General features: G+C 32.0%; 2 protein-coding genes across 12 annotated transcripts in view; both read right to left on the bottom strand.

The window, feature by feature from the left end:
- LOC111057930 (tctex1 domain-containing protein 1) overlaps positions 1–425 on the bottom strand; it is a 40,710-nt gene extending 40,285 nt beyond the window's left edge. Inside the window, exon 1 of the mRNA XM_022345419.2 lies at positions 256–425. The gene's annotated coding sequence lies outside the window, so the exon portion shown is untranslated. The remainder of the gene's footprint in view (positions 1–255) is intronic.
- Positions 426–3,731: 3,306 nt separating this feature from the next.
- Positions 3,732–27,563, bottom strand: part of LOC111057696 (casein kinase II subunit alpha) — a 29,559-nt gene continuing 5,727 nt past the window's right edge. For 3 of the 11 annotated variants that reach the window (XM_039420430.1, XM_039420431.1, XM_039420433.1), the window contains exons 2-9: positions 26,239–26,449; positions 25,294–25,405; positions 24,303–24,515; positions 15,127–15,321; positions 14,421–14,623; positions 11,656–11,804; positions 9,160–9,253; positions 3,732–5,977 (exon numbers count right to left, since the gene is read on the bottom strand). In XM_039420430.1, coding sequence (XP_039276364.1) covers positions 9,168–9,253; positions 11,656–11,804; positions 14,421–14,623; positions 15,127–15,321; positions 24,303–24,515; positions 25,294–25,405; positions 26,239–26,333 — 1,053 coding nt within the window. In that variant the 5' untranslated portion in view covers positions 26,334–26,449 and the 3' untranslated portion in view covers positions 3,732–5,977; positions 9,160–9,167. The remainder of the gene's footprint in view (positions 5,978–9,159; positions 9,254–11,655; positions 11,805–14,420; positions 14,624–15,126; positions 15,322–24,302; positions 24,516–25,293; positions 25,406–26,238; positions 26,450–27,563) is intronic. The other 8 variants (XM_039420429.1, XM_039420432.1, XM_039420434.1 and 5 more) reach the window with 3 other exon arrangements.

Below are 27,563 nucleotides of genomic sequence, written 5' to 3'. Positions count from 1 at the left end.
ATACTATTATCGTTAAAAAACCTGCAATTGAAACTTGAAATTTGTTTCAGAAGTTTCCAGAAAGGAAGAATCAAGAACAGATTTCTTCAGATAATTTTAAAAATTTGAATTGGCATATTTCGTTCGGATAAATTTTGTAAAGAGATATACTATATAATAAATGTTTTGTTCCTTGAATCAACTTTTATCTAGTTTCTCCATGCCAAAAACATAAAAGAATTAATGATTTTATGCTAATTTTTAGAGTCTACTAACCTGGGTTCCTTGCTGCTACAAGATGAATTCGATTGCTGCCTCTCCTATATTCACCTTTCTTGTTGAATAGTTTTGAAGTGAATGTGTTAAAGACGTGCGAAGCACCTGCTTCTCAATCAATATACAGTGAGGTCTAGGAACGCTATTTTGCATTACAGGAATAGATCCTCACAGCAGCACTTCAAGCTGTCACTTTTGATTGAGCTCAATGAGTAGCTACGCTAACGATACTCCCCTCAAATAAGGAAAACCTAAGGAATGTATAACTCGACAGATGAAATTTATGTGTTTGAACTGTACCAAACTTGAATTTGGATGAATTCACTCAATACAATGCAATAATTGCTATATTAACGCTATTTTTAATCGATTTATTGTCATTCAAATCACATGAAATAAGATTTGTAAATCTTAATATTTTTCACAGTGACACATGAATATTTTAATGGGTAAATCCATTATCTGTAAGATATACATTTTTTTTGAAGATACTAGAAGTAGTTGTAACACTGTAAATCATTGGGTATGATATAATATCTCATTAATTATATTTTGTATATCTTTTATATTTTAATTATTAAGCACTGTAACAAAAGTCTTGGAAATAAACACATGCTACTGCATAGAAGAACTACGGTATGAGGGTCATTTGTTTTAAAGCTACGATCACATATCGTAGAATTAATTTTGGATATAGGATCTCTAATACGAAGTTTTCCCACAACGAAATCATAAGATGAAGCAGTTTGGTTTTATGTCGATCATTCTACTAATATATCGATCGTAGAACCTCGATAATGATTAGGGCTATGGCTATCTATGTTGAACATCGGTTTCGGATAAAAGAGGTCAGAACGGACTTGAACATTTTTCCGCGAAGTGGTATACATAGGCACCCCAGTTGACGGTATGTTTACCGTGAGTAGCATAAAACTGATTTCTGATGATAAATAAAATATATGAGGTTAGCGCCAAAACAAAGTTCAGCGGCCCTAAAATTAGGTAGAATAATCTGCAAACGTGTTTGAGTATGAAAAATAGAATTACACCAACCGCCATCACTTTACCTTTTCACTTCACAGAACTACTTGAACTAGAAAACTGTTGGCTACTGCATAGAAGAACTATGAGGGTCATTTTTTTAAGCTACGATCACATATCACAAAACACAGACAAGCGGTAAGGGGGGGGGTGACTCTCACAGCGCTGAACAGCTTGTAATCGTCACCAAACGCCCTGCGATCGGTGCGGCTTGATCATAGATTGTTGTCCACAAGACCCAAAAAACAAGGCCGGGTCACTTGATTCTCGCGCCAAGTACTGGTTACGTAGTTTTTACAAGCAAAAGGCAATAGTTTAGCATACATCTAACGAGGAATGATTCAAGTTCAAGCAGGTAACATTATGAGATATGAGGTTGAATGTGGTCTCGAAAAATTGAATACGTCAGTTGAAATGACTTTCGAAATCGTTGTGATGCATGACAACTCTGACTTACAGAACTGGAGCAACCAAACGGCTTGAACAAAGCTGACTTGATTTCTAGTAGCTTATACCTTTCCCCCAAAACTCAAGACATGGCTATGAGGACAGAGCTTCCCAACTAACGTCATAGGCCACTAAAACCTATTTGGCGGCAGTATTTAATGAAGAGGAGTTTGACAGGCTTGTCCACTGGTATGAAACGTGCCTCAACCTTCACGGCAATTACGTTGAAGGATAATCATAAGTCTAAGTAACTTTTTGCGAAAAAATTATTCTTTTATATACATTCGTTTATTATTTAAGGCCAATCGGAGGTTGAAAAAATGATCCTCGTATATAGTTTATCTATGCTATCAATTACGGTGGCGTTTGATTAGAACAAATCAGCGATTTGTACTGTGCAGGGTCAGACAGAAATAAAGCCATAGTGCATGACAGGTGGTTGATGGTAACGTCAGCACAGGTAGGGCTCCTACACCTATAAAAACACTAGCTGATATAGATCAGCTGAAATCAACAAATTTTTATTTGGTGTAGGATCCCTACCTGTGCTGACGTCACCAGAATGCACTATGGCTTTGTTTATGGAGGTAGTGGTCAGATCAGCATTAACATTCCATCAAGAAACATTATGTTCACTCAATTATCATTTTGCTAAACTTTTCACACGTAAAGATGCTTACATACTTACGCGCTGCACTGCAAACAAACGTTAAACGAGCAGTTCGCAAGATGATCGCAGGACGCGCAAGAACAGAGTTCGTAGGGCGCCCAGCGAACGCGATCCAAACGCCTATAGCTGGGCATGCGCGGTTAACGTTTTTATAGGATCAGTTAGGATCTCTGTTTATTATATAATATTAGCAGATAACCCGTGAACTGCAAGGGTCTTGACAAACTGAAAACCTGACCTTTCAACTTTTGAAACATTGTCCTATGGGATTATATTTTGGGGGAACTCGAGCCAAGCAATTGACATATTCCGTATCCATAAGTGGGCAATACGAGTAATGGTTGGAGAGTCGATTCGTACAAGCTGTAGACCATACTTCAAACAAATAAAAATTCTACCTCCTCCAAGTTTGTATATCCTAGAAGCAATATGCTTTATTGATCAAAACAAGAATAAATTTAAAACTGGTGCACTTTTTCATAATTATGGAACTAGACATAGAGAACAGTTGCGAGATGATACGCACCGCACTACATTATATGAGAGAGGAGTTAAAAGTGCTGGGATTCGATTGTACAACAAACTACCAGCCCTTTTAAGAGCATCCACAGGTCGTCAATTTAGAATCTTGATGAAGAAGGAATTGTTAAATATTTTGTGCATACTAGATTGATGAATTTCAAGTTTATTATGAGATGCAAAATTAGTTGTACAGTTTTATATAACTTATTCGTACAATATTATCGACTAATATTCATTGACAAATACCCCTTTTATAGGTGGTCAGTGGACGAATGGTAGTAATAATAATAATTGATAAACATAACCTATCACAATAAAACATAAACGTAATAAACATAATTTTTAGCATATATTAAATTAATGTTTATTATTTTATGTAATTGATAAACATGTTTCTATTACATTACAATCGTGGTCAGAATATTATTTTTATTTCTTGGAGGAAGAAAGGAATGAGCTCCCTCCCTTCAAGTTTTATTCAGTTTTGACACCCGATCCATCACAGCTGGATTGAACGTTTCACATTTTTGTGAGGTTAGGTTATAGAGACTGTGGTAGCGAAGTCAACAATACGACAAGCACGCGATCATCTTGCGAACACAATTCGAGCCTCTCGCGTTTCGTTCATGATCGGCGTGTGTTCGTGGCGCGTATTTATTTAGTTCGTGCCTTTTCACGAACAGTTGAATTTTGATAACAATATCCACACGTACAAATTATTCAAACAGTCTCTTTACAATTATAAATCAATGGGTACAGCAATGAAATAGGTGATATAAAGAATAAAGAGCAGTTATTCATGAGAAACATAGATCATTAAATGAACTAAAGATTTATTGATGGTTACAAAAGATATAGGTACTTTTCCAGAGTAGAATTCTGCAATGCTCATTAGACTGATATTATAAGAGAAATATGGTTTTGATGAAACAAGATATGTACAAATACAATATAAATAAAAGCTGGTACTAAAACATCGGTAAAAAAAATAAAATAAAAGAAAAAAGTTGATTATATTTTTAGGTTTTCATAAATGAACCGAATGTTTGGTTACTTGTTGCACAACCAGCGTGATAGTTTGTAAATGTTATAAGTTTGAAAATCCCAGATTGAAAATCATAGGTCTAAAAGTGATTTTTTTTACAATATTTCAATGAAAAATATTTTTCTGTAAGCTTGAGAAAGGAGTTGAGATCTTGCAATATATTATGTTATGAATAACATAATAGAAACCTCTCTTTGGAAGAACAGAAAAGACGTGGAATAATAATGCAGAAATCGGAGCAGAAACTAATTAGGTTTTCAAGAAAACAGCTACATGCTCAGCAACAGATCTAAAAAATTGATTTATCTTTCATTCGAAATATGTGAAAATTTTATTAATTATTTTCCTAACTTTAATAAATACTTGAGGATGTAATAGTACAGTTTTTAGTAATATCTCACAATAAACAATTTGTACTATGAGAATACAATGGTATATGAAATAAATTGATTTCAAGTCTAAAGAATATCCACAAATGAAAAATATTGATTATTTGATTAAATTTAAAAATATTTCAACTACCAAATAAATTGAAGGACTACTATCGAAAACAAGCTCTTTCATTGTACTTAGATTTCAATATTTAATTTTTCAATTTTTAATTGAAATTTCAAGATATCTCAAAGTGGTTTAACGCTTTGCAGCATGTAACTTACCAATACCACTCACTGATATATGACGAATAGATATGTCTAAAATCTATTATTGTCAAATCCAATAGTGAAAACAATAGATTCGTGTTCTAAGCAATTTTTAAAACAAACTTCTGAGAGGGTTCCAGTGGTATTCAAACCACACACATACTTTGTTTCGTTTTTCAAAAATTTGAAAACATCTTTAGATGACAGAATAACAGAATAGGATTTATTGTTTCATATCACAGCTAACATTCATGTGATACACTAAGCTAAACATATATAATTTTAGAAATTAACAACTTTCATTGAATTGTGAATTTGAACGTTAATGGTACAAAAAGAAAATCTTCAATATAAACAAGTCACAGTTTTCCTTGACAGAGTGAGAAGCACAGTGCTTATATTCCGTTTAAAATAAAATAATAAATAAAATTATTTAATAAAGTTCAAACAATGTAGTAGTAGCAGTACAATCAAATTACGTTTCTAATCTATCGCACAGTTTACAAATTTCAAATGAACTTTTATCGTTATTAGAAGTCAATTTACAAGTTTCATTTTTAAAATGGGATTTCTTTAGCAATTTACAGCAGATCAAAGATAACAATCTTATCAGATTATACGGTATAACTTGAAATGATTGGTGAAATAGTGTAGAGATAAATTGGTAGATTGAGAATGAAACGACAGCATTCGGAATAGTTAACTAATCGGTATTGTGAATAATTGAACCTGAGCAAAATCTAGTCTTTTTGTTGAAATGACCGAATAACGACACAATACCTCAATAGCTATTCATTTTCTGATGTGCTAAAGTTATCCAACTAAACTTGAAGGTTGTAAAATATCACTCATAAAAACCAATGCAAGTAAGAAGAATAATGCATGTTCAGTCAAGGAATAAGTTTAATAATTTTGTCATTTTTCTCTTACATTATAATATTTCTATTATAATAAGGTGAGAATGTTTAATAATGGTCTTCAACAAATAGGCTGCCAGTTTTCTAATGAATTCAACACACAACGGATTTTCGTTTCCAATATTTTTATGCTTACTGAATTCCTAAGACCATATTAAAAGTTTATATAATACGCTTAATAGACGTCTTAAACATACAATATAATGCATTAACAGTTCAAGTCCAATACAAAATTAATGTTCGCAGAACAGAGGAGGCCTACCGTTATTTCGAATGGTGGACAAACACACTTAAGCGAGTCTGCAAACAACACTTTCCAATTGTTGGAATATACAATAGACAGTTCATTGCGTTGATTGAGGCGTGGCGATCACTCCTACGCCGGGAGCTACGCTCGGACCAACACCAGCACTGCTACTCACTGCTGCTGTTCCTCCTGCTGAAAATAAAACATCACTAAATCGCTTGCTATTCCAATTTCATAAATATTACCTCATTTCTATAAATTTCTGAAGAAGTTTATAAAGCATCATCTGGGCTAAAAATAAGTTGAAAACATTTTTTTTTTCAATAAATCGACTGAAATTAGCTTAGAGCAATTGCTACAACTATTGGCAAGGAATTCTCGAATTATAACCAACATTAATTACGGAATTAATTCACAACCTAAAAGTGGAGAAACGTTTTCTAATAGAGATTCTGAAAGTGAATCAAGATGAAGAATACCGATTAAGTCTGAATTTAAAATTACAGTAACCCAATATCAAGTAGCAATACAACAACCTACATATATATGATCCTACAAGATCTGAAATTCTAATTACAATATATTTCACATAATGTACACGAATTACTTCAAATAATCAACAACTGAATGCTAGTTGAAGCCATCCGCAAGTAAATACTTAGCATCGTCCAGAATAGTTTCGCGTCAACACATAAATAATTTTTGTTCTAGAACAAGACTAGTCAATAAATTTTCTGAATTCAAAACCAATCAACAGTTGAAAAGTTGTAATTTTTTATTGTGAATTGTTCATAACCTATTACAGAAGGCCAGCCACTGACGAGCGTTTCAACAAAACTCAGAATGTCCTCCGAATGGTTACTTCTCACAAACAGCTCATTCTCTCAGCCAATCGTAGCACATTCTAGGGCCAGGTCAGGTTGGCATGTTGGAGCGCTAGTCAGTGGCCAGCTCAACATTCTCAATGTAAACGTTTTCAAAAAGCATTTCGAAATACGCACATTTTGGCATAAAATAGTATAACTAATATGAACGTTGATAAAATACTAATTGGATAACTAATAATCATTATAATAGATATTTTTCTATTTAAATTGCAGATTGGGGCTAGCATGCGCCATGCCAATATTTACTGCATCAAGCTTAGAAGCATGAATTTGCGAGTAGATTCTAGTATAGTTAATATTGAGGAAGGCAGATTTGAACCACGTAGCCTAGTAGTATCGGCAATAATATTGTAGAAGCTTTTCCAGTTTAGTATGAAATCAGTATTATAAACAAAACTTAAACATTTCTAATTTATTTTTCAAGTGGTTTTTATAAGTACATAAGTACCAAAAACCAAAACGAAGTCGGAATAATTAACTCATTTTCAGTACAAACTTGTAAGCAACAGATCAAAATAAAAAAATCCATACAGAAACAAAATTATATAAGAGTATGAGAGTTAAGATTAGCTGAATCATTAGTATTGCAGTCTATATATGATTAAAAATTTAGATGGAAAAAAATTATCTACAAATTAATTTAAACAATAATGTTAAACATCTGACTTTCTGAATAATTCACCCCTTGTCTATAGTTGCAATATATTCTTGAATATTTCAATTTAATTTACAGTTAATATTGAGTGTAATGTGTGATTCAATGTCTTATCCTAACAAATCCAAAATATTTAGTTTTCATATTTTGGGCTGAATATTTGTCTTGAACTCTTAAAAGTGAATACTTTTTGGACAATGTTACATTTCACCAAACAGTTGAAATAACAGTTCTGGGATACGATGTTCCCAACCAATCGTAATTATATGAATTTCTAACTCGTATAATAAATAAAACAATAAATACAGGCCTATTGATATTTCTTCATACATGGGTTTGGTTCTATCTCCTATCGTGTTTAAATATTCATTTATAACTATAGTTTATTAAAGTCAAGTTAAAAACAAATAAGAATTGCAATCAAACATGATCAAACATTACATGGACAAGAAAACGATTTGACAATGAAACTTGTTTTGCATGAGTTATAGAACTGGTCAACAGCTTCCCTGAACATGATAGAAGGTTCAATAGATGAGTTCATGAAAAGTTTCTGAAATAATCTGCAGAGTTATAAAATGATAAAGAATAAGACGATTCCATGGTAATGCAAGGGGCTTAGTAGTATCATATTATTCAAGATTGGATAAGCTTTAATGAGATGCAGGATGAATCCAAGAATTAGTTAACCACTAAAACTTTTGTTACATTTAGACAAATCGTATGAAGGACGGAGATTTCGTTTCAAGTAATAACGATAAAATAGATCATGCTGTACAGTCTCGACCCCACTGTCTCAATATGGTAGCCGACACACCATGCTGTGAATTTCAAACACCACTGCTAGAAACAAACAGCCACAAACCGTCTCCTTACGAATGAGAGAGCACACAATCACACGGACTGCATTTGGAAAGTGGGCATTATATTCAATATTTTATTTTTCTTATTTGTCTTTTGATTTAACCTGCTGCATGTGTTTAGTTTTAAACCCAAAACATTGTATTTTCATTGAGTCATTTCATATAATTGATGAATGAAACAAACTTGATTTGTTTTATGAAAATTGTTCAATACTACAATTTTGAATCCGCAGTAAAAAATAGGTTGATGAAAGAATCAATACATTATCAACAAGCAAGTTTGTTTTCACTACACCGAGTTATCTGTAACAATTGTATTGGAGAAATAGTCGGTTTATTAGAGGATTTAAAGGCCAGAGACCTCAATTTAGTAAACTTTCCAAATGCACCAAATAGAAATGTTAGCTTGTTGCTTTCAAATCGAGATAATTTACACTGAGAAATATGAATTTGGGAAACTCATAAAGTAACCAATAAAGAACAAATTGAATCAATGGGAAATTGAGAATAAAAGTAGGCCTATGACAATGTCAAGAAAATTTAATTTCAATAAAATATAAATATGTCTTTGATTTTTTTGCTTTCTCTAATTTGCATCATCTCTTTTATTAAATACTACTTTCCCATTTTGATTACAGCCCAAAATTGTTTTCATTTTTTTATCTCTCTTTTTCTTTTATTTATTTTCTCTTTTTTAGCCCATTCTATTGCTTTAGTAAAATACTGTAGTGTGTTAGAATCCCTCCAGCGGTCCGTAAGTAGCATCTTAACATGAAAATAGTTTCAAGTGAATGGAAATTCAGAGTAAATAAAAATCTAGTCGCTGAAAAGTAAGATCGAGTACTGTATGTGCGAGTTGAGTTTTGGAAGATAATTTTTTTTGCCGGATAATATTGAAGTTGATTATGAATGTTAGGATAGGAGATTGGATGTAGAAAGAAAAGAGGTGAAAATGATAAACATGCGTACCTGGCATGCTACTCACCTGCAGGCACTGGGCCTGCTATGGGAGTAGGAGACGAAGATACTATGTTCAGCCGATTCTGCTCCTTCACAACTGGATCTGCAATCCAACCACACATTCAATTACAGATGGAATTAAATAGAGAATAAATTTATTCAAATGCTAATTAATATATAATTATTATTTAACGAAAATCCTAAATAAATGCTGCAAATCACCCCGAAGACTTCTGCTACTGCAGACATTGACATCAGGGTTAACAGCTGGATGGAAATTCGATGAGAACTACTATGTCTCAATATAAATAAATGTCAATGTCTGCAGTAGCAGAAGTCTTCGGGGTGATTTGCAGCATTTATTTAGGATTTTCGTTAAATAATAATTACACATTCAATTATTATACTTATTACACAGATAAGACAACTTTGATTTTCATTTTTACTACTCGTAAATACGAGTAGCTCTTACCAAGAAAGTTAATACTAAGTCGATAAATATCGTGCTGAATATTTTGAAACTATTTTCGGATGATCAAACTATCTGAGTGGTAAATTAAGGTTGAGTCCTTCTCTCGATTCTTATAGAAAACTTGAGCACAATATTATATTTTTAGTTTTAATTGTAATTATTATTTTCATGATATTAGAATAGAATGACTTGTTTATTTGTTGACGTGGCAAAGTTTGGACAATAATGGGCCATAGGAATAAAGTTGAGCATTTGCTTATACTTCTAAAATATGGAGCATTTGCTTCATTTTCTATGAATAAACGTAAGCAAAACCTTTTGCTCATGCTCATCAAAAAAATAGTTTGAGCATTTGCTCAAAAGTAAAAGCTGATACTCAAAATTGTATGAATAAACTAGAGCATTTGCTCAACTTTTGAAGCAAATGCTTCAAAAAAGATGAGTCTAGTCTAGAGCAGCTTTTCACCTTTTGCTCATAGTAAAATGGCTCAACTAATTCGTATGAGGAAACTAAACCAGATACTATCACAACCAATAGTTGAGAACTATAAAACTCTTTTTAGATTCAACCATGATATATATCACCATTATTCCTACAAAAGAATTATCTGATATAAAGATAGCCATCACAAAATAGGAAATAGGCATTTAAGATGAGAGTGTAGACGATTATAAGAAGGCTATTGATATTATAAGATAATGCTGAAGATTATTAGAGATGACGCTATTATTTAAATTTTCAACTCAACTAATCTAAAACTCAATTCATAAATAGAAAACAGAGCAGACGACGCAAACACAAGCGGTGTCTCCTACTTGCAAATTTAGCGCTTACATGAGCTATAAAAACAAAGTAAGGCCACAAAGGCGAATCAGCTGATAAAAAATCTTTAAAATACGTGAGAATTTGCTCCAGAGTTCAGGAGCATAAGGTAAGAGTATAAGGTAAAGCTTATTCATATAAAAATGAGCAAATGCTTATGCTTCTACCTAATGCTCATGAGCAAAACCTTATGCTCCATGCTCATGAGCATATGCTTTGGTTTTATTCATATGGCCCATTGTCTCTACCACTCAACCACGTCGTTAGCAAACAATACAATATAAAATACAAAGATATATTTTTATAATAATATAAATTTTCGATATTGTGATGAATTGCTTCAATATAGACACAATAGCATCAGAAAATGGAGAAAAATCCTGAACGCTTTCATTTCATCTTTATACCTGTAGATTTAATTTAACCTTTATTCCTTGAAGAAATTAATAGATAAAATTACACAATATCAACTGTAAATAATAGGGGTATGCTATTTTTGAAAAGACAAACTCTCAACAATGTTTTTTCTTTGGATAATCTACTTGATAAATTTATATTTTGCAGACGTTCAACAAACGTTCTATTATATTTCGTATATTATTTCTTATATTAAACGTCTATATATTTCTACATAGGGCAACGATAATTCTATCTTTCTCCACTGCCATTACAGTGTGGACCTCACTATAGGAGCTTGCTTACAATTTCCATAATTGGCTAAAACTTTATTGAGATCCACGTTAAAATGGCAATGGAGGAAGATAGGAGAATAGCGTTGTCCATTCTCTGCCTTGTCAATGTCTTCTATAGAGGATAGCAGATAGCGGAATATCTGATGTAATATTAACTGTTCATTCTTGTTTAAAATAATCAATTATATTTTATTCGTAAAGAATATAATTTTTCAACGATTGACTAGCACACATTCAGGATTGAGAATTGTTAAAAAAATATAATTATACATTGTTGAAGAACGATCTGGCAACGTTGTGGAGGTAGAAAAGGATAGCGCTATCTGCTTTGTCGAATGATAGACAAGGTTTTTATGTCTGGTTACCAGACCTAAATTTTGTATTTCAAAATGAGTTATGACAAATTAGATAGACATCAGGATTTGAAATGAAATAATTCTTTATTGGGCGGAGTTAGGACTTATAAGTACTCTCTATCACTCAATCTCGATGGTTGACCAGTTTCAAACAATACTTACAGAAGTAAGGATGATCCATGGCTTCGCGAGCAGTAAGACGTTCATAATGATCGTATCGTAATAGTTTGTCCAAAAAGTCAAGAGCTTCTGGGGTGACAAGATGCTGGTTTTCACTATGTACAAATCTCTCCCACCTTTTCCGCGAATGTCTGCAATCATAATACACAATGCCTGATTTTTGATAAAAGTTATATAATTTTTTGATGGCATGATGGAAGGTGATATAGGAATCATGCCTCTAATGTCTCATTATATGAGCGTAATTTATTGTTTCTCATAAGGGACAATGCATCCTGTTTACTTGCTGAAAAAATTCAGTGCTTCTATAATATATGGCATTAGGTTTTTTCGAGGGGACAATGTGTGAAAGGGTGGTAGGTGACACTTAAAATTTGAAACAGTTAAAAAATCGACTGTCAAGACCAGGTTTAAGGCTGTGCAAAGGTTAAAAATAAACGCTGAAAATAAACTTTCTACTGGTGATATTTTTCGAAGTTTTTCATTTTGTATATCATCAAGCTATCTAAATAAAAAAGTTTTCTCGGGAAAACATTTTTTTCCGATCATTACTTTTTGAGATATGAGCGCCTAAAGTTCAAATTTTCGGGACAGAACGTTTCAAATTCGGCAAGAGATAAATCCATGAGATTTAAAGGATTAATTTCATGGTATTGTTGATCTAGTAAAACAAAAATTTTTGATTAAGTTATCCAATTTACCAAAAATGACTCAACAAAAAGTTGGGTGGATGCCAATATCCAGGAACGCTGATTGTTATTAGTGAGTTCGGTTGTCACGACCAAAGTTTATTGTGCAAGGAGAGGTTTTTAAAATTATCGGCAGTGTATACGCCTGTGTTAAAACAGCACGGTGAAACAGTTACAATACCACCAGTAAAGGGCTAGTATTGCCTGAAAAAGCAGGTATATCTGCTAGCAAGATGCACCTACAGAATACTAACAGTAATCCAAAGATTTAGTATCTATCTTGTAGTTGCAGGCTGGTGTGGGAGACCTCTCACTGAGCATAATCTACGTTCAACGCTAATCTTGGATTACATTAAGTTATGGTCACATTCATTATGCGTTTCATTCAGGGTTCAAATAAACAGCTGATCTATCTCCGTTTAAACCGAGATGAAGCCAACCAAATATTGGAGATGCCAGATTGTGTGACATTGTGACTCATCTAATTCCCAAGCCCATCCGCTCTGCTCCCTTGATACTTCACTACGCTTAACTAAGTTTTCCGTTCTAATTGTGAAATTTAGAACAATCATTTTTGTTATTTCTGAATAGCGTTTTCGCTCTTACATTCCTTCTATCTTTTGAAATAAAAAGTTCCTAGCATTTCAGAGAACAAAAGGATGGAATTCTACATACAATTGTAGACAAATAATTATTTAAGTCGTAATTTCACACAATTTGACAACTCTTGATATTTTGTCGGTAGGAGGTTAAGTTTCAACTAATCTTGTTCGGAGAAATCAAACTAAATATAGTATAATAAAACAAAAATGTTGGGAGACAATGAGTAATAGGCCCAAGTTATATTGGCCAAATAATATTGAGAATCCAACAAATTTTACGGCTTAGTAATCATCTATTCATTTTCTTTTTATAAACTTTCATTCATGAGTAATCAAATAAGTCATGAGTAAGTATATTGATCAAGTATCTTGTATTGATGAGTCTGGCCACTAACGGGTAGTATATGTACGGTATGTATAGCCCAGAGGCGAGGCATCAGGTCATCTCTAGATTCGCCGATGTCTGGACAGAAATTGATATGTAATGTGCATATAATTGAATTGAAAATATTCAAAATAAATACAAAAAAAGGTGAAGAAACCAAAAGAGAAACGTTTTTTTGCGAGCGCGCCAAGCTTGAATAAAAGTAGACTACTGCATCATCAGTTCCATCCGATCAATGTGATTCTCAAAAATAAGCGATTCCAGTAATGCTATTTAGCATTGGTTACCACCACTCTTCTGCATCTTCACTCTCCCTCCCCCCGTAAACGATGGTGGAGTAAACGGTCAAAGACATCGCTATTTTCTGTGATTCCACTGTTCCGCGCCAGTGTTGCAAACCGTACGATAATTATTTTGTTTACAATTTGTTATTGATTATTATTATTTCTTCTATGTTTGGCTTTGAAGCTTCTAAATTTGTTTATCTACTTTGTGAAAATAATTAAGAACTGGAAATTTAGTGAAGTGAACAACTACAAGACTTACGGTAACGTATTTCGGACTATGTGAAACCTTATTTTTTCTCTCCCTGTCATTTTTGATGATGTATTTACTTGTTGTATGAATCAATAAAGAATAAAGAATTTCATTTCAATTTTTTCAATAATTTTTTTATCAATTGAGGGCCAGTTTCCGAGCTTGAGATTTAGCCAAGTTCTAGACTTTTCAACTCTAGGATTTTTAATAGTAAGCTTATCTCATACTAGATGTCATTTTGCTCGATAAATAATCGTCAAAAATGAAACATTATTATTCAAGTTGGGGAGGGGGTGCTTCTTTCATTCAAAATTCCAACTGAATTGTTCCTGGAGATGACAGATCCAAAAATTTACGCCTCGCACCTGGTAGAGCCTGCATGTCATGTTTACATACATAAACACATACAGTGTGTATGTAAATAAACACATACAAGCACTACACAGTGCATGGCATGCATGTTCTACCATTAGTGGCCAGTCTTAGAAATACATTTTAGAACGATTAATTAATAACAAGCAATCAACTACTCACCTCCCTAGGATATCTGAAAACCTTGGATCAAGATCCATGTGATATTTGTCTAAATATTCGTAAAGTTCTTCTGTTCCCAACACTTTAGCAATGCGAACTAACTGATCATAATTATCATGTCCATGAAAAAACGGTTCTTTCCTAAAGATCATGCTTGCCAGCATACAACCAAGAGACCACATGTCTAGCGAGTAATCGTACATCTGTGAAAAAGGAAAATAACAATATATAGTAAAATACAAAAACAGGAAAATTTTCAATTCATCATAAATGTAGGAAAATCTGAGATCCATTATAAAAAAGACGCTCGCCGGAGGGCAAATAGAAATATTTCAAATTCCACAATGCAGAATAATGTTAAATATCAAAGCAGCAAAAACATTTCCTCTCTCAATTATTCTCAACATGGTAAAATATCTAGTATGAATGGATCACCATGGCATTCCACAAGTGGAAATAAACAAAAATTGTTATAAAAAATGCTAGTTTCCCAGAAATTGAGTTTTGTTTTTACAAATAAATTTTCCAATTAGCACATGACTACATATAACATTTGCTCATGAATACAATGAAACTAAGAGCATACACTGAATAATGTAATTGCATAAACTAAAATGCTAATTAATTGATTTTGCAACTTGCCAATTCGTCATGAAATGACGTGTCAAAACATACAGCAAACTATAAAGACAAAACAAAGTATTACCTGATAGTCTACGAGGAGTTCAGGTCCCTTGAAATACCGCGAGGCTACACGGACGTTGTATTCTTGTCCAGGATGGTAGAACTCAGCCAAACCCCAATCTATCAGCCGCAGCTTTCTGTTTTCATGATCGATCATCACATTGTGAGGCTTCACGTCCCTATGCATGATGCCCATGCTATGACAGTAGTCTAGTGCCTGACAACACACACCAAAATCAAACAAATTATTACAAAAGCGAATACGAATAAATGAAGAAAATAAAAATGAAGAGAAGATCAAAGAAAAATAGTTTTATTATTAGCCTATTAGATTTACTACATTTATTAGCCTGTTAGATATTTTTAGAATATTCTACTTATAAAATTTATACCAATACCTAAATTCTTCAACGATTTAAATATACTGTACATATTTTCGAGATTTTAGACATTGAAGGTGAATGTTTTTAAAATCAATATATTTTTGCACATGAATTAAATGCATGTAAGAAACATAGAGGAAATTATAATAGATAATAAATGTTTTCTGAATTATAGAAATTGTATGAATAAGTTATATCGTAGAGAAACATTAGCGTAAGTAGATATCCCATGGTATAGGGTGTTTATGTCGTAACTTTTTCTGTTATCTCAAGCCGATAGTCCACGTAGTTCTCTCCCATAAAACTAAGTGATGCTGGCAGTCTCTCATATTGTGCCGTTCATACAATCTCACCCGGCCAAAACAGTAAAAATCTACAATAATCGACAGTAATCGGCTTGAGATAACAGTAAAAGTTGCGACATAAACGCCCTATAGCATGGGATATCTACTTACGCTATTGTTTCTCTATGGTTATATTTACTTCAATATTTGTTTTAAATTTAACCATTTATTTTATTATCATTGCGGATTATGCCCACACGAGCTTTTTGCTTGTGCGTGGAGTAATGGGAAGTGCGAGGGTGAATTATGAGATGATCAAACGTCCATGCCTATTCGATGGGATTCGAACCCGCGACCAAGTAGCACTAGCAGACTGGAGGGTAAAACGCCTTAGTCATCAACTCGGCTATCTGGCCAGAAAAATAAAAATGAAATGGAAATACGATTATTATTTTCCGCATCATGGCCAACTTATTATTTTCTCATCTGATTAGGCCTATCTAATGTTGTTTTTAGTTGATGATGCATGTTTCATTTATTTATCCTTATACCACTACAAGTTTAGATAGTTATCTTTCTTGTTCCAAGATAGTGTAGATTAGACAAGTTGATAGTTTAGTTCCATCATCACTGTTATGTCCTTAATCATGACTTATATTGCAGATAATAACTGACTCCCTTCAAATAAAGAGTGTCCCACGAAAGGCGTAACAGCCGAAGACCATAGATTCTACATGAAATTTGCAACAAAAAATGTCATGTAAAATTTTCTTATAGACCTTGGTTTTAGAGATATATAGATTGTTCTATATTTTTGAAAAACGTCATTGACTAGAAAACTATCAGTCAAAATCTAATTCTAAGGATATTTTTGTATATGCTTAGGCAATTTGCGTGCAATAGAACGGCACAAGTGGCCTTTATTTATTGCAACTGTCATAAAAATGTGTTTTGGAACTCATAACTGCTGGATAGGTTCCTGGAAGGATCTTATTCTCCTTTTAAAAATTCTCGACACTTCAAAAAAATCGATTAGATTTGACAGTTTATTACCAATTGCAACGCATCTTTCTAATGGAGCAGTGCAGCTTCTAAGAATGGCATGAAATTGATGGTACTGCCTCAAGTTCCGCGCCGGTACAATGACACCAACTCCTCGGTTGCCAACTTCTATACGTAATAATAATAATAATAATAATAATAATAATAATAATAATAATAATAATAATAATAATAATAATAATAATAATAATAATAATAATAATAATAATAATAATAATAATAATAATAATAATAATAATAATAATAATAATAATAATAATAATAATAATAATAATAATAATAATAATAATAATAATAATAATAATAATAATAATAATAATAATAATAATAATAATAATAATAATAATAATAATAATAATAATAATAATAATAATAATAATAATAATAATAATAATAATAATAATAATAATAATAATAATAATAATAATAATAATAATAATAATAATAATAATAATAATAATAATAATAATAATAATAATAATAATAATAATAATAATAATAATAATAATAATAATAATAATAATAATAATAATAATAATAATAATAATAATAATAATAATAATAATAATAATAATAATAATAATAATAATAATAATAATAATAATAATAATAATAATAATAATAATAATAATAATAATAATAATAATAATAATAATAATAATAATAATAATAATAATAATAATAATAATAATAATAATAATAATAATAATAATAATAATAATAATAATAATAATAATAATAATAATAATAATAATAATAATAATAATAATAATAATAATAATAATAATAATAATAATAATAATAATAATAATAATAATAATAATAATAATAATAATAATAATAATAATAATAATAATAATAATAATAATAATAATAATAATAATAATAATAATAATAATAATAATAATAATAATAATAATAATAATAATAATAATAATAATAATAATAATAATAATAATAATAATAATAATAATAATAATAATAATAATAATAATAATAATAATAATAATAATAATAATAATAATAATAATAATAATAATAATAATAATAATAATAATAATAATAATAATAATAATAATAATAATAATAATAATAATAATAATAATAATAATAATAATAATAATAATAATAATAATAATAATAATAATAATAATAATAATAATAATAATAATAATAATAATAATAATAATAATAATAATAATAATAATAATAATAATAATAATAATAATAATAATAATAATAATAATAATAATAATAATAATAATAATAATAATAATAATAATAATAATAATAATAATAATAATAATAATAATAATAATAATAATAATAATAATAATAATAATAATAATAATAATAATAATAATAATAATAATAATAATAATAATAATAATAATAATAATAATAATAATAATAATAATAATAATAATAATAATAATAATAATAATAATAATAATAATAATAATAATAATAATAATAATAATAATAATAATAATAATAATAATAATAATAATAATAATAATAATAATAATAATAATAATAATAATAATAATAATAATAATAATAATAATAATAATAATAATAATAATAATAATAATAATAATAATAATAATAATAATAATAATAATAATAATAATAATAATAATAATAATAATAATAATAATAATAATAATAATAATAATAATAATAATAATAATAATAATAATAATAATAATAATAATAATAATAATAATAATAATAATAATAATAATAATAATAATAATAATAATAATAATAATAATAATAATAATAATAATAATAATAATAATAATAATAATAATAATAATAATAATAATAATAATAATAATAATAATAATAATAATAATAATAATAATAATAATAATAATAATAATAATAATAATAATAATAATAATCGCATCAAACTTCATTCTTCGCCATTCCAAAGATTCAATTTTTACCTCGTTGCAAAACTGTTTATAAGGAAGCTGCTCCAAATCCGGCATGAGCCTCTTCAACACCAGACGTACAAACCTTCTTTGCACAGATTCTATTTTCTTTGTTGTGCATATTCTGTCTCTATTCCAAACGATGGACGCGTACTCCAAGTGACATCGGACGATGGAACAAAAGAGTGTCTTCAATGTTTGAGGATTTTTGAAATTTCTGCCAATCCACCTTATTACACCAAGCTGTCTTCTTGCTTTAGCTACTATATCATCAATATGTGCGTTAAAAAGTAGTTTACTGTCAAATATGACACCCAGATCCTTCACACAGGTCACACGTTGAATTTGTCTGTCAGCAATGTTATACTGAAATCTCAAGGTATTCGTTTTTCTTGAAAAGCTCATTACAAATGTTTTGCTTACGTTGATGGGCATGCCATTTTTCATGGACCAATTCAAAGCTTGATTAAGATTTCTCTGCAATGACATTGAGTCTTCTTTAGAGCTAATTTTCCTGAATATTTTCAGATCATCAGCATACATCAGCACATGACAATCAAGATTCTCTACAATGTCATTCATGAATATACTGAATAGTAACGGTCCAAGATTAGAGCCCTGAGGAACGCCAGATGTTGCTAGAAAGTTCTTAGAAGTAGCTCCTCTGAATCGGACTTGGAATGTTCTATTGGAGAGATATGATGTTATCCAGTTGACTAACAATTGATTGAAGCCGATGTTGGAGAGCTTCTTGAGTAGAATGGAGTGAGGCATCTTATCAAAAGCTTTTTCAAAATCCAAGTAGATTACATCAATCTGTTCCTGATTCTCTACACAAGGTCCAACTACAGAAAGAAAGTTTGACAGATTGGTTGCAGTGGATTTACCCGGCATGAATCCATGTTGACATTCTGAGATGGAGGTTTTTACATTCCTGAAGATCTGTCTGTGAACGACTCTTTCAATTATCTTTGCAAATGGGTTTAGAATGGAAATAGGTCTGAAATCTTGTATATTGTTGGATCTAGACTTCTTGGGGATTGGAACAACAATGGAGTGTTTCCAGACACTAGGGAATATTCCCATTAGAAAACTGTTCCTGATGATTGGTGTCAATACTGGAGCAATGACTCGGCTTATCCTTTTATTATGAAGACAGGTATTCCATCTGGTCCTGAAGATGAATCATTCAAACAGTCAATCTCCCTAATAACAACTTCTTCATTGACATCAGGTATGCCAAATGATAGATTCCTATTGGTGTCATCATCCACATCTATTGGAGCAATGTTCATCTGATACAGTGAGGAGAAGTAATGACCGAAATGCTCACAAATTTCATCTGGTTGAGATATTATAGCATCATCAACGATAATGGAGGATGGACAATTGTTGGCTTCTGTTCGGTTCTGCCTCACATATCTCCAAAAGCTTCTTGGTTCAGCTTGCAAGTGAATTTCTGTGTTTTCTATCATAACTTGCCTGTCCCATTTCAGTTGACTCTTCACTTGAGAACGCAGGGTGGCGAATTTGACATAATCCCTGTTGAGGAGACTTCTCTTATATAACTTATGTGCTTTCTTCTTTGCCTTAATCAGCCTAATCAATCTGAAAGAGAACCACTTGGGATATGGTGACTCCTTAGGTGTTATTTTCGGGATGCAATTATCCATTGCTCTTTTGATCACACCAGACAGTATTTTAGCAGCCTCATCAGGGTTACTATAATTCATAACGGTACACCAACTGGTATCTTGGACTTCATTATACAGTCTATAGTAATCACCATTCTTGAAGTTGTAAACTGCACTGGTTGGAGCTGTAGGTACACTTGGAGAGACACCCCTTATCTTCACTGAAAAAGGGGGATGATAGACGTCAGGTGTTACAAATGGCATAGCTAAATGAGAAATATCAACATTCTTCAGGTTGCTCAACACTAGATCAAGGACTCTATCGTCATTACAACCTCTATTATATTGATCAAGACAGTTCTCATCAATAAATTGCAGTATGACTTCTGCTCTTCGCAGTGCCTGATAATGAGCATTAGGTACAAGGGAATAATCAATCCAATGAACAGCATCAGCGTTGAAATCACCCAAAATTACTAGATCCAAGGAGCTATTGATCAGCTTCTCACTCAGCTTCTCAAGGTATCTGCTGAAGGATTGTAAATCTGAAGAAGGAGAAATATAATGACAGGAAACTAAAAGATGGTGTCCTGGTAGTTTAATCTCAATCCATACAACCTCAGATAATAGTTCTAGGTCGAATCTTCTAAATGCAGGTAAAGACTTCTTCACAGCAAGCAATGATCCTCCTCCTCTAGTCTGCCCAAGTGTATCATATTGCCTATTTGCTCTGAAAACATTATAACTTGGAGGAAAGAAGTTTGAGCTACAGTGTTGATCACCCAACCATGTTTCAGTTAGAGCAATAATATCAAAGTCATTACTTACAACAGAAGTAAAGAATTCAACTGATTTTGTCCGTAGTCCTCGGACATTTTGGTAGAACAGATGCAAATCTTTCATTCTCGAGTATCTCTACTATAGCCCTCCACGGGATTCAAGTTGGCAATAGGGACCGCTTTACTCGTAGTTTTAGCTGCGTGAGTTGTGAAACTGGATAGTTTACCATAAAAAGGGGATATAATGGCTCCTTCAGGCCAGGCCTCAGGTTTGCATACCTCCTTGAATATGTTTTCCGACACCAATACATGGAAGGAACTGTATGATTCAGGAAATTTTGAACGAAGTTTTGTGCAGGAAACAAACCCAGTTGAGATGGTGCTCCTAATTAGGTGTTCTATGTCTTTTGTTGAAGTGTCAGGAGAGAAACGGCTAGCAAACAGCGCCTTATTCCTAGACGTTATTGCAATGTTTGTATTCTTCCGTAACCCGACTTGAACCTGACTTCTATTTTTCTTTTGTTCAACTGAGTTTAGTTTTTTCTTGAATACAGATGTGATATTGCTGGCAGTTCTGTTGTTATCAGTAGTGTGTACTCCACGGTTTATTCTCCTTGGCTTCCCAGCAACCTCAGCCCAAGTTTCTTTTGACTCCACACCCACCGCAATCTCATTGGCCTGTTGAACTGCTCCCTTAATTTCCAAATCAACAGTCTTGAGAGTGGCCGCTGTTACCTTATTAGCAGAAATAACACGATTACACTGTTCTCTCAACACTTTTAGGACAAGAGGTCGATATCTCCAGCTTTTTAAGAAGAATACTTCTCAACCTAGAATTCTCCTCATTCAATGTAATGAGCTCCTCTTTCAATGCAGCTACTTCCGATGAGAGATTAGCAAAGAGTGAAGCATTTTCTTTCTCCATTCTCAGAAATTTATTAGTGAAAGTATTCTCTAATTCCCTAAGCATACTCACAATTAAATTATCGGCCTTAGTGACTACTAGGTCATTGTCATTAATATTGGTGTCAGAGTTGAAACTCCGATTTGTCACAGCTTGCCCAGCTGGAAGTGGCCGAACTGGTGTATTGTCGTTCACTATTAACGACTTTTTACTCATACAGGCTTGACATTCAAAGCCTGAGTCTTTAAAGAAATTCAGCTCATCATCACTGATCTCCAAACATAAAACATGTTGTTTCAATGCACAAATCTCACATTGAATAGTCTCTTGCCGACCATACATTGATTTATTGCATAAGTTACATTTTTCTTTACTTGGCGCCATATTATATCTTTTATTACTATTATTATCAATCGTTACTCTTCACTTATTATATCTTTGAGAAGTAAATATTACATATAGGCTAATTTATCATTTTGAGATGAAATAAACAGTTAATAATCCATAACATAAGTGGTGCCTTAGACTGGCACGCCGTCAAAAGATAGAAAACATTTATAGGTTGACATAACAGAAGAATTACAGCGATCAGAACGTAGAGTCCGAATGATAATACAGCTGTACCGATTCAATAAAGTATGGATGAGAAAGATAAAAGGAAAAATAAGATTGCCAAGAGAGCGTGCAAGGCGGGAGAGTTGGGAAGCTCCTGATAAGAAGAAAGGAAGGAGGAAGGAGAGCAATTGGACGGAGGAAAAGACAAAAGCGTGAGTTTTTATCACAGTTCAGTTAGGAACAAAAAGAACGCCGATAAATACACAGAAAAGGAACAAGAAACAGAATTGCTGCTATCCGTAGCCAACGATAAGATAAGAATAGGAGAACTGAGCTAAACAGCAAACTCGAACAACTAACCACTATATTTCACGACAAAAAGTACATTAAAAACACAATTATTCAAAAACTAAAACGATGCTAAAAAAATTGGAATAGTTCTCGTAGTAGACGGTAACTAACTCCTCAACACGCACTATTAAAAACTCGAAAAAGATATCAATATCCTCACAAAACATTAAAAACTTCACAGAGTATTTAAACACGACCTGTCACGGCAGACTGCTCTGCCAAACAGATTCATTATATTGTTAGAAATATAAAGATTCCCAATGAGAATCATGTAATTTGTTTTGATATTTTTGAACTTTTAGGGCCAGTTTCCGAGCTCGGGATTTAGCTCCTAAAGTCCTAGACTTTAAACAGCTGGTGTCAGAAAATTGGTTTTCCAAAACGGGGCGTAGTCGCAGCTTTTATAACAGTAGTCGTAGTTTTTATTTTCTCATTTCTATAATTGGAAACGGTTTTCCTTGACGAAATTAGACATTTCTAAATAATTCAAAGTAGCTTAAACTTTACATTATTTTCTCTTTATTTTATTTTGTGTTCAATTTTCTAGTTTTTCGAAATTTAATTCAAACGTGACAATGACTGCGACTACGCCCCGTTTTGGAAAGGCAATTTTCTGACTCCAGCTGTTCAAAGTCTAGGACTTAGCTAAATCCCGAGCTCGGAGACCGGCCCTTAACGAGCGTTCGAAGTTAAAAAGTATATTCGTACTTTAATAGTACTTTAAAAGTACATTCAAACATTCGTAGAGTTCAAAGCCAAATTTCAAATAGTTTGAATGCACATTAAAAATTCAAAAACGTCAAACAAAGGAACAAATTACATCGTTCGTGCGTTTCAGGTGATTTATATGCCAATATTAGAGCAGTATTCAACTGTTTTGACAGCTTTGATACAGGTTATACAACAAATCATATTAATCTTATTGAACACTTCTTGCTCTTTCCAACCGTATCCTTGAAATTAGATTTTGACTGATAGTCTAGTTATTGACAATCTTCAAAACTATCGAAAAATCGATGTATCTCGGAAACTAATATCGATATAAGTAAATATTTCTGGACATTTTTTGTTGCAAATTTCATGTAGAATCTATGGTCTTCAGCTGTTAAACCTTTCGTGGAACACTCTGTATAGTTACTTTCTTAATAACTCTCTTAGGGAAAATATATTTCGTTTGAAAATATATATTCTAATATTCAATTAGGAATATTACAAATGTGCAATATCTTCATATAAGCAGCTTTCAACAATCTAAAGATAATTTTCTAGTTCAGAAACTGGTAAATTGTTGTTCGGGACTCACCTTTAGCAGCTCGTACAGATAGTATCGAATGTCGAAGTCGTTCAACGTTTGATACAGTTGTTTGAAATCGGTGTTGTTGACATGCTCGAAAATGAGCGCAGGCGTTCTCGAGACTGGATCCTTCACAACCGCTTGTAACGTTATGATGTTCATGCCACCTCTCAAGTTCTCAAGAATTTTTATCTCTCGCTTGATTTTCTTTTTCTTCACCGGCTGTGACATAAAACAAAACAATTATTAATATGATCCTGTCCTTGCAAAAGACAGGGAATTATGAGATATAAACTGAGTGATTGTGAATATCAAAATTTGAGAATAGTATTTGGTGGTAAAAGTAGAAAAGCCTGTTCGCTCAATCCCAATCATATTCATAAATTATCTGTAATTGTATCCACAAATGAATAGATGCATATTATAGGATTATAGTGTTTTGAACAATGAACTTTCATAAATACATGTGTTTTAATTCAATCAAGAATGATCAAGTCCATAGAAATACCATAGAATGATCCTGTCCTTACAAAAGAGGAAATTATAAACATGTTTTAATTCGACCAATAGTAATTTGAAGAGATCAGATGCATTCGATAGACATTATATTATATTCTTGGTAATTGTATGAATTTTTATTGTTATTGTTTATTGTATAATTTTATTGAAAAACACATTCAATTGGAAAAATATTTTAAAAGTTGAGGTGCCATGTTTTGATAGTATTAATAAAAACGTTAAAAAATAAACTAAGCATAAAAAACTTATTTCAGCAAATTATTTCGAAAGATGAAAGGAATTCAATAGAAGTCAGATGTTTGAGTAATAGTTAATTAAGATAAGTTTTACATTCGGAAGATTTCAACCATCTACTTCATACATTCTATCCCAAGATTATGCAACACATAATGTGAATCTTAATATCTTGTTGACATGAATTTAAAATGACTGTAAAATGAAATAGATCATTTGCTTTTTGGCCCGAAAGCTAAAAACTTACCTTTAATATTTTTACTACGCATTTTTCGTTACTTGTTACATTTATGGCTTCAAATACTTCACTGTATTTGCCTCTGCCAAGTTTTCTAACTAGCTGGTAGTCGTCTTGTTGCCTGGAAACAGAGACATAATTCTAATTAAAGAAAGTCAATGTATTATTAACTTGAATAAAAAACGTTCAACAAGTTGCTTCATATAAGTAGATTGCAATTTAATTTTATCAAGATACTAGCGATTATAAAATAATCCTAATATCATACAGTTTTGGATAACATGAATTTGCAATTTCTCATGCACTGGGATGAATCATCAGTTCAACGAATTCATTGAATAGATCAATTCATTAGTCATTGAATAGTGAATAATGGTTAGTATATTATTGTTCATTGAATGTTTTTTAAATTAGTGACTTGTATAGTATAAACAGAATGAACGATAGGAAGATAACATTCAATTTGGTAACAATACAATATTATAACGTGAAAAAACTGAAAATTTGAAACAAATCAGTAAAATTACTCTACAGAATAATATGCGATTATATAATTTCCATAAACTCAATAGGGAAAAAATCCGACGACGATGGGATACGAACCCACGTGAGCAGAGCACTTTTGATATAAGTAGTCCAATGCATAAAAAGAAAAATATTAGAAGAAATTTAATTTATTAATTTTAAAATTACTCTGTTCATACTCCCAATTACAAAAGTCAAGGTTGTTAAATGTAGGAATCTTGATAACTATCAATTAATAGAAATAGGAACGCCAATAGTAAAATCAAAGAATGATACAAATTTATCGGTCTGATTTGAAGGGACCAAACAGAGTTGTTGGTCTCATTTGTTCTGAAAGTTTGAAATTTGTCCACCCTCAAGTAGAATAAAGGTTTCCATAAGTTAGGGGTAGAGAAATTTCACAATATATGTAGGTAAAAGAGAACTGACCCCCAATCGACTGCATAAGCTTCGTAGTCCCAGTACTCTCGTGGCTTGTGAGAATTGACATCGCAGTAGACACGTGCTCGACTGGGCAGATTCATGGCTGAAAGGTGTCGGTGTCGGCTGAGGTCGGTTGTCAAACTGCTCCCTCCTGCCACTGACCTCCCGACGCTTACTCCTCCACCCCTCACGCCACTCCACACCTCATTAAACACTCCTGCAACAAACGTTGGCTGTGGTCACAACTCATATAATGGCCCACACACAAGAAAAATAGGGAAGTGACGGGGACGTGAGGTTGGCTGCCCTGCCGGTTACTAGAAAACTGAGCGCATGCGCAATACTCTATTCCACCCTCAGGTTAGGCTTGGTTAGGTTATGTTATGTTATATTGGGTTAGAAGAAAAAGAGTGAATTAGACCTGTTTAGATTAGAACAGGTTAGGTTGGGCTTGGTTCTATATGTCACTGGAATTTGAACCTTTTCTCGTGAATGTACCATCAATGCACCTTGACCTGGATGTAAACACACCAATTTTAGACAGCCTATTTTTATTGATTGAACAACTATACTCTGTCCAGATTGCCATGAGCGCTGAAAGATTAAGCCGACCCTCGCTCCCCCACGTGCAGGCACACACGCCCGGCCTACCTGCGCCATTGATATACTATGTATACAACGTAGTATACAGGTAGACAGACCGTCCCTTTACTCACACCCACAAAAGGAGACTGCGCTTGTGTGTGTGAGTGGTAGACGGTCGGTCTAATCTTTCAGAGCTCATGACAATTTGGACAGAATATAGGTGCATCTATAGTGAGGTCCACGTTGTAATGGCCGTGCTTGATTAGCAATGGTATTGCTATCCTTGTCTATCATTCAACAAAATGGATAGAGCTATCTCTTTCTCGCTTTGCTCTGTTGCCAGATCGTCTTTCAACAATTTAGAATTAATAATTAATTAACAAAATATGTCATCTTAATTATGAAATTATTGAAAAATATAATTTATTGCTCAATAAAATATAATTGATCATTTTAAACGAGAATGAACAGATAATATTACATCAATAATCCTGTATCAGCCACCGTCTATATAAGGCATTGACAAGACCGAGGATCGGCAAAGTTTTTCTCCTATCTTTCTCCACTGCCATTACAACGTAGACCTCACTATAGCTACTACTTGTTACTCGATGACAACAAAAATCGGTCGTCCATAGTCGGAACAAGCAATAAAAATCATTAAATACAGTCAAACTATAGGTATTTTATAATATTGTTAATAACAAGGAAAAGAATGCACAAGGGTGACCGCTTTAAATATGATG

The sequence above is a fragment of the Nilaparvata lugens genome, chromosome 2 (assembly GCF_014356525.2).
Source record: "Nilaparvata lugens isolate BPH chromosome 2, ASM1435652v1, whole genome shotgun sequence".
NCBI classification, from domain to species: domain Eukaryota; kingdom Metazoa; phylum Arthropoda; class Insecta; order Hemiptera; family Delphacidae; genus Nilaparvata; species Nilaparvata lugens.
This window is presented reverse-complemented; position numbering and strand designations above follow the sequence as displayed.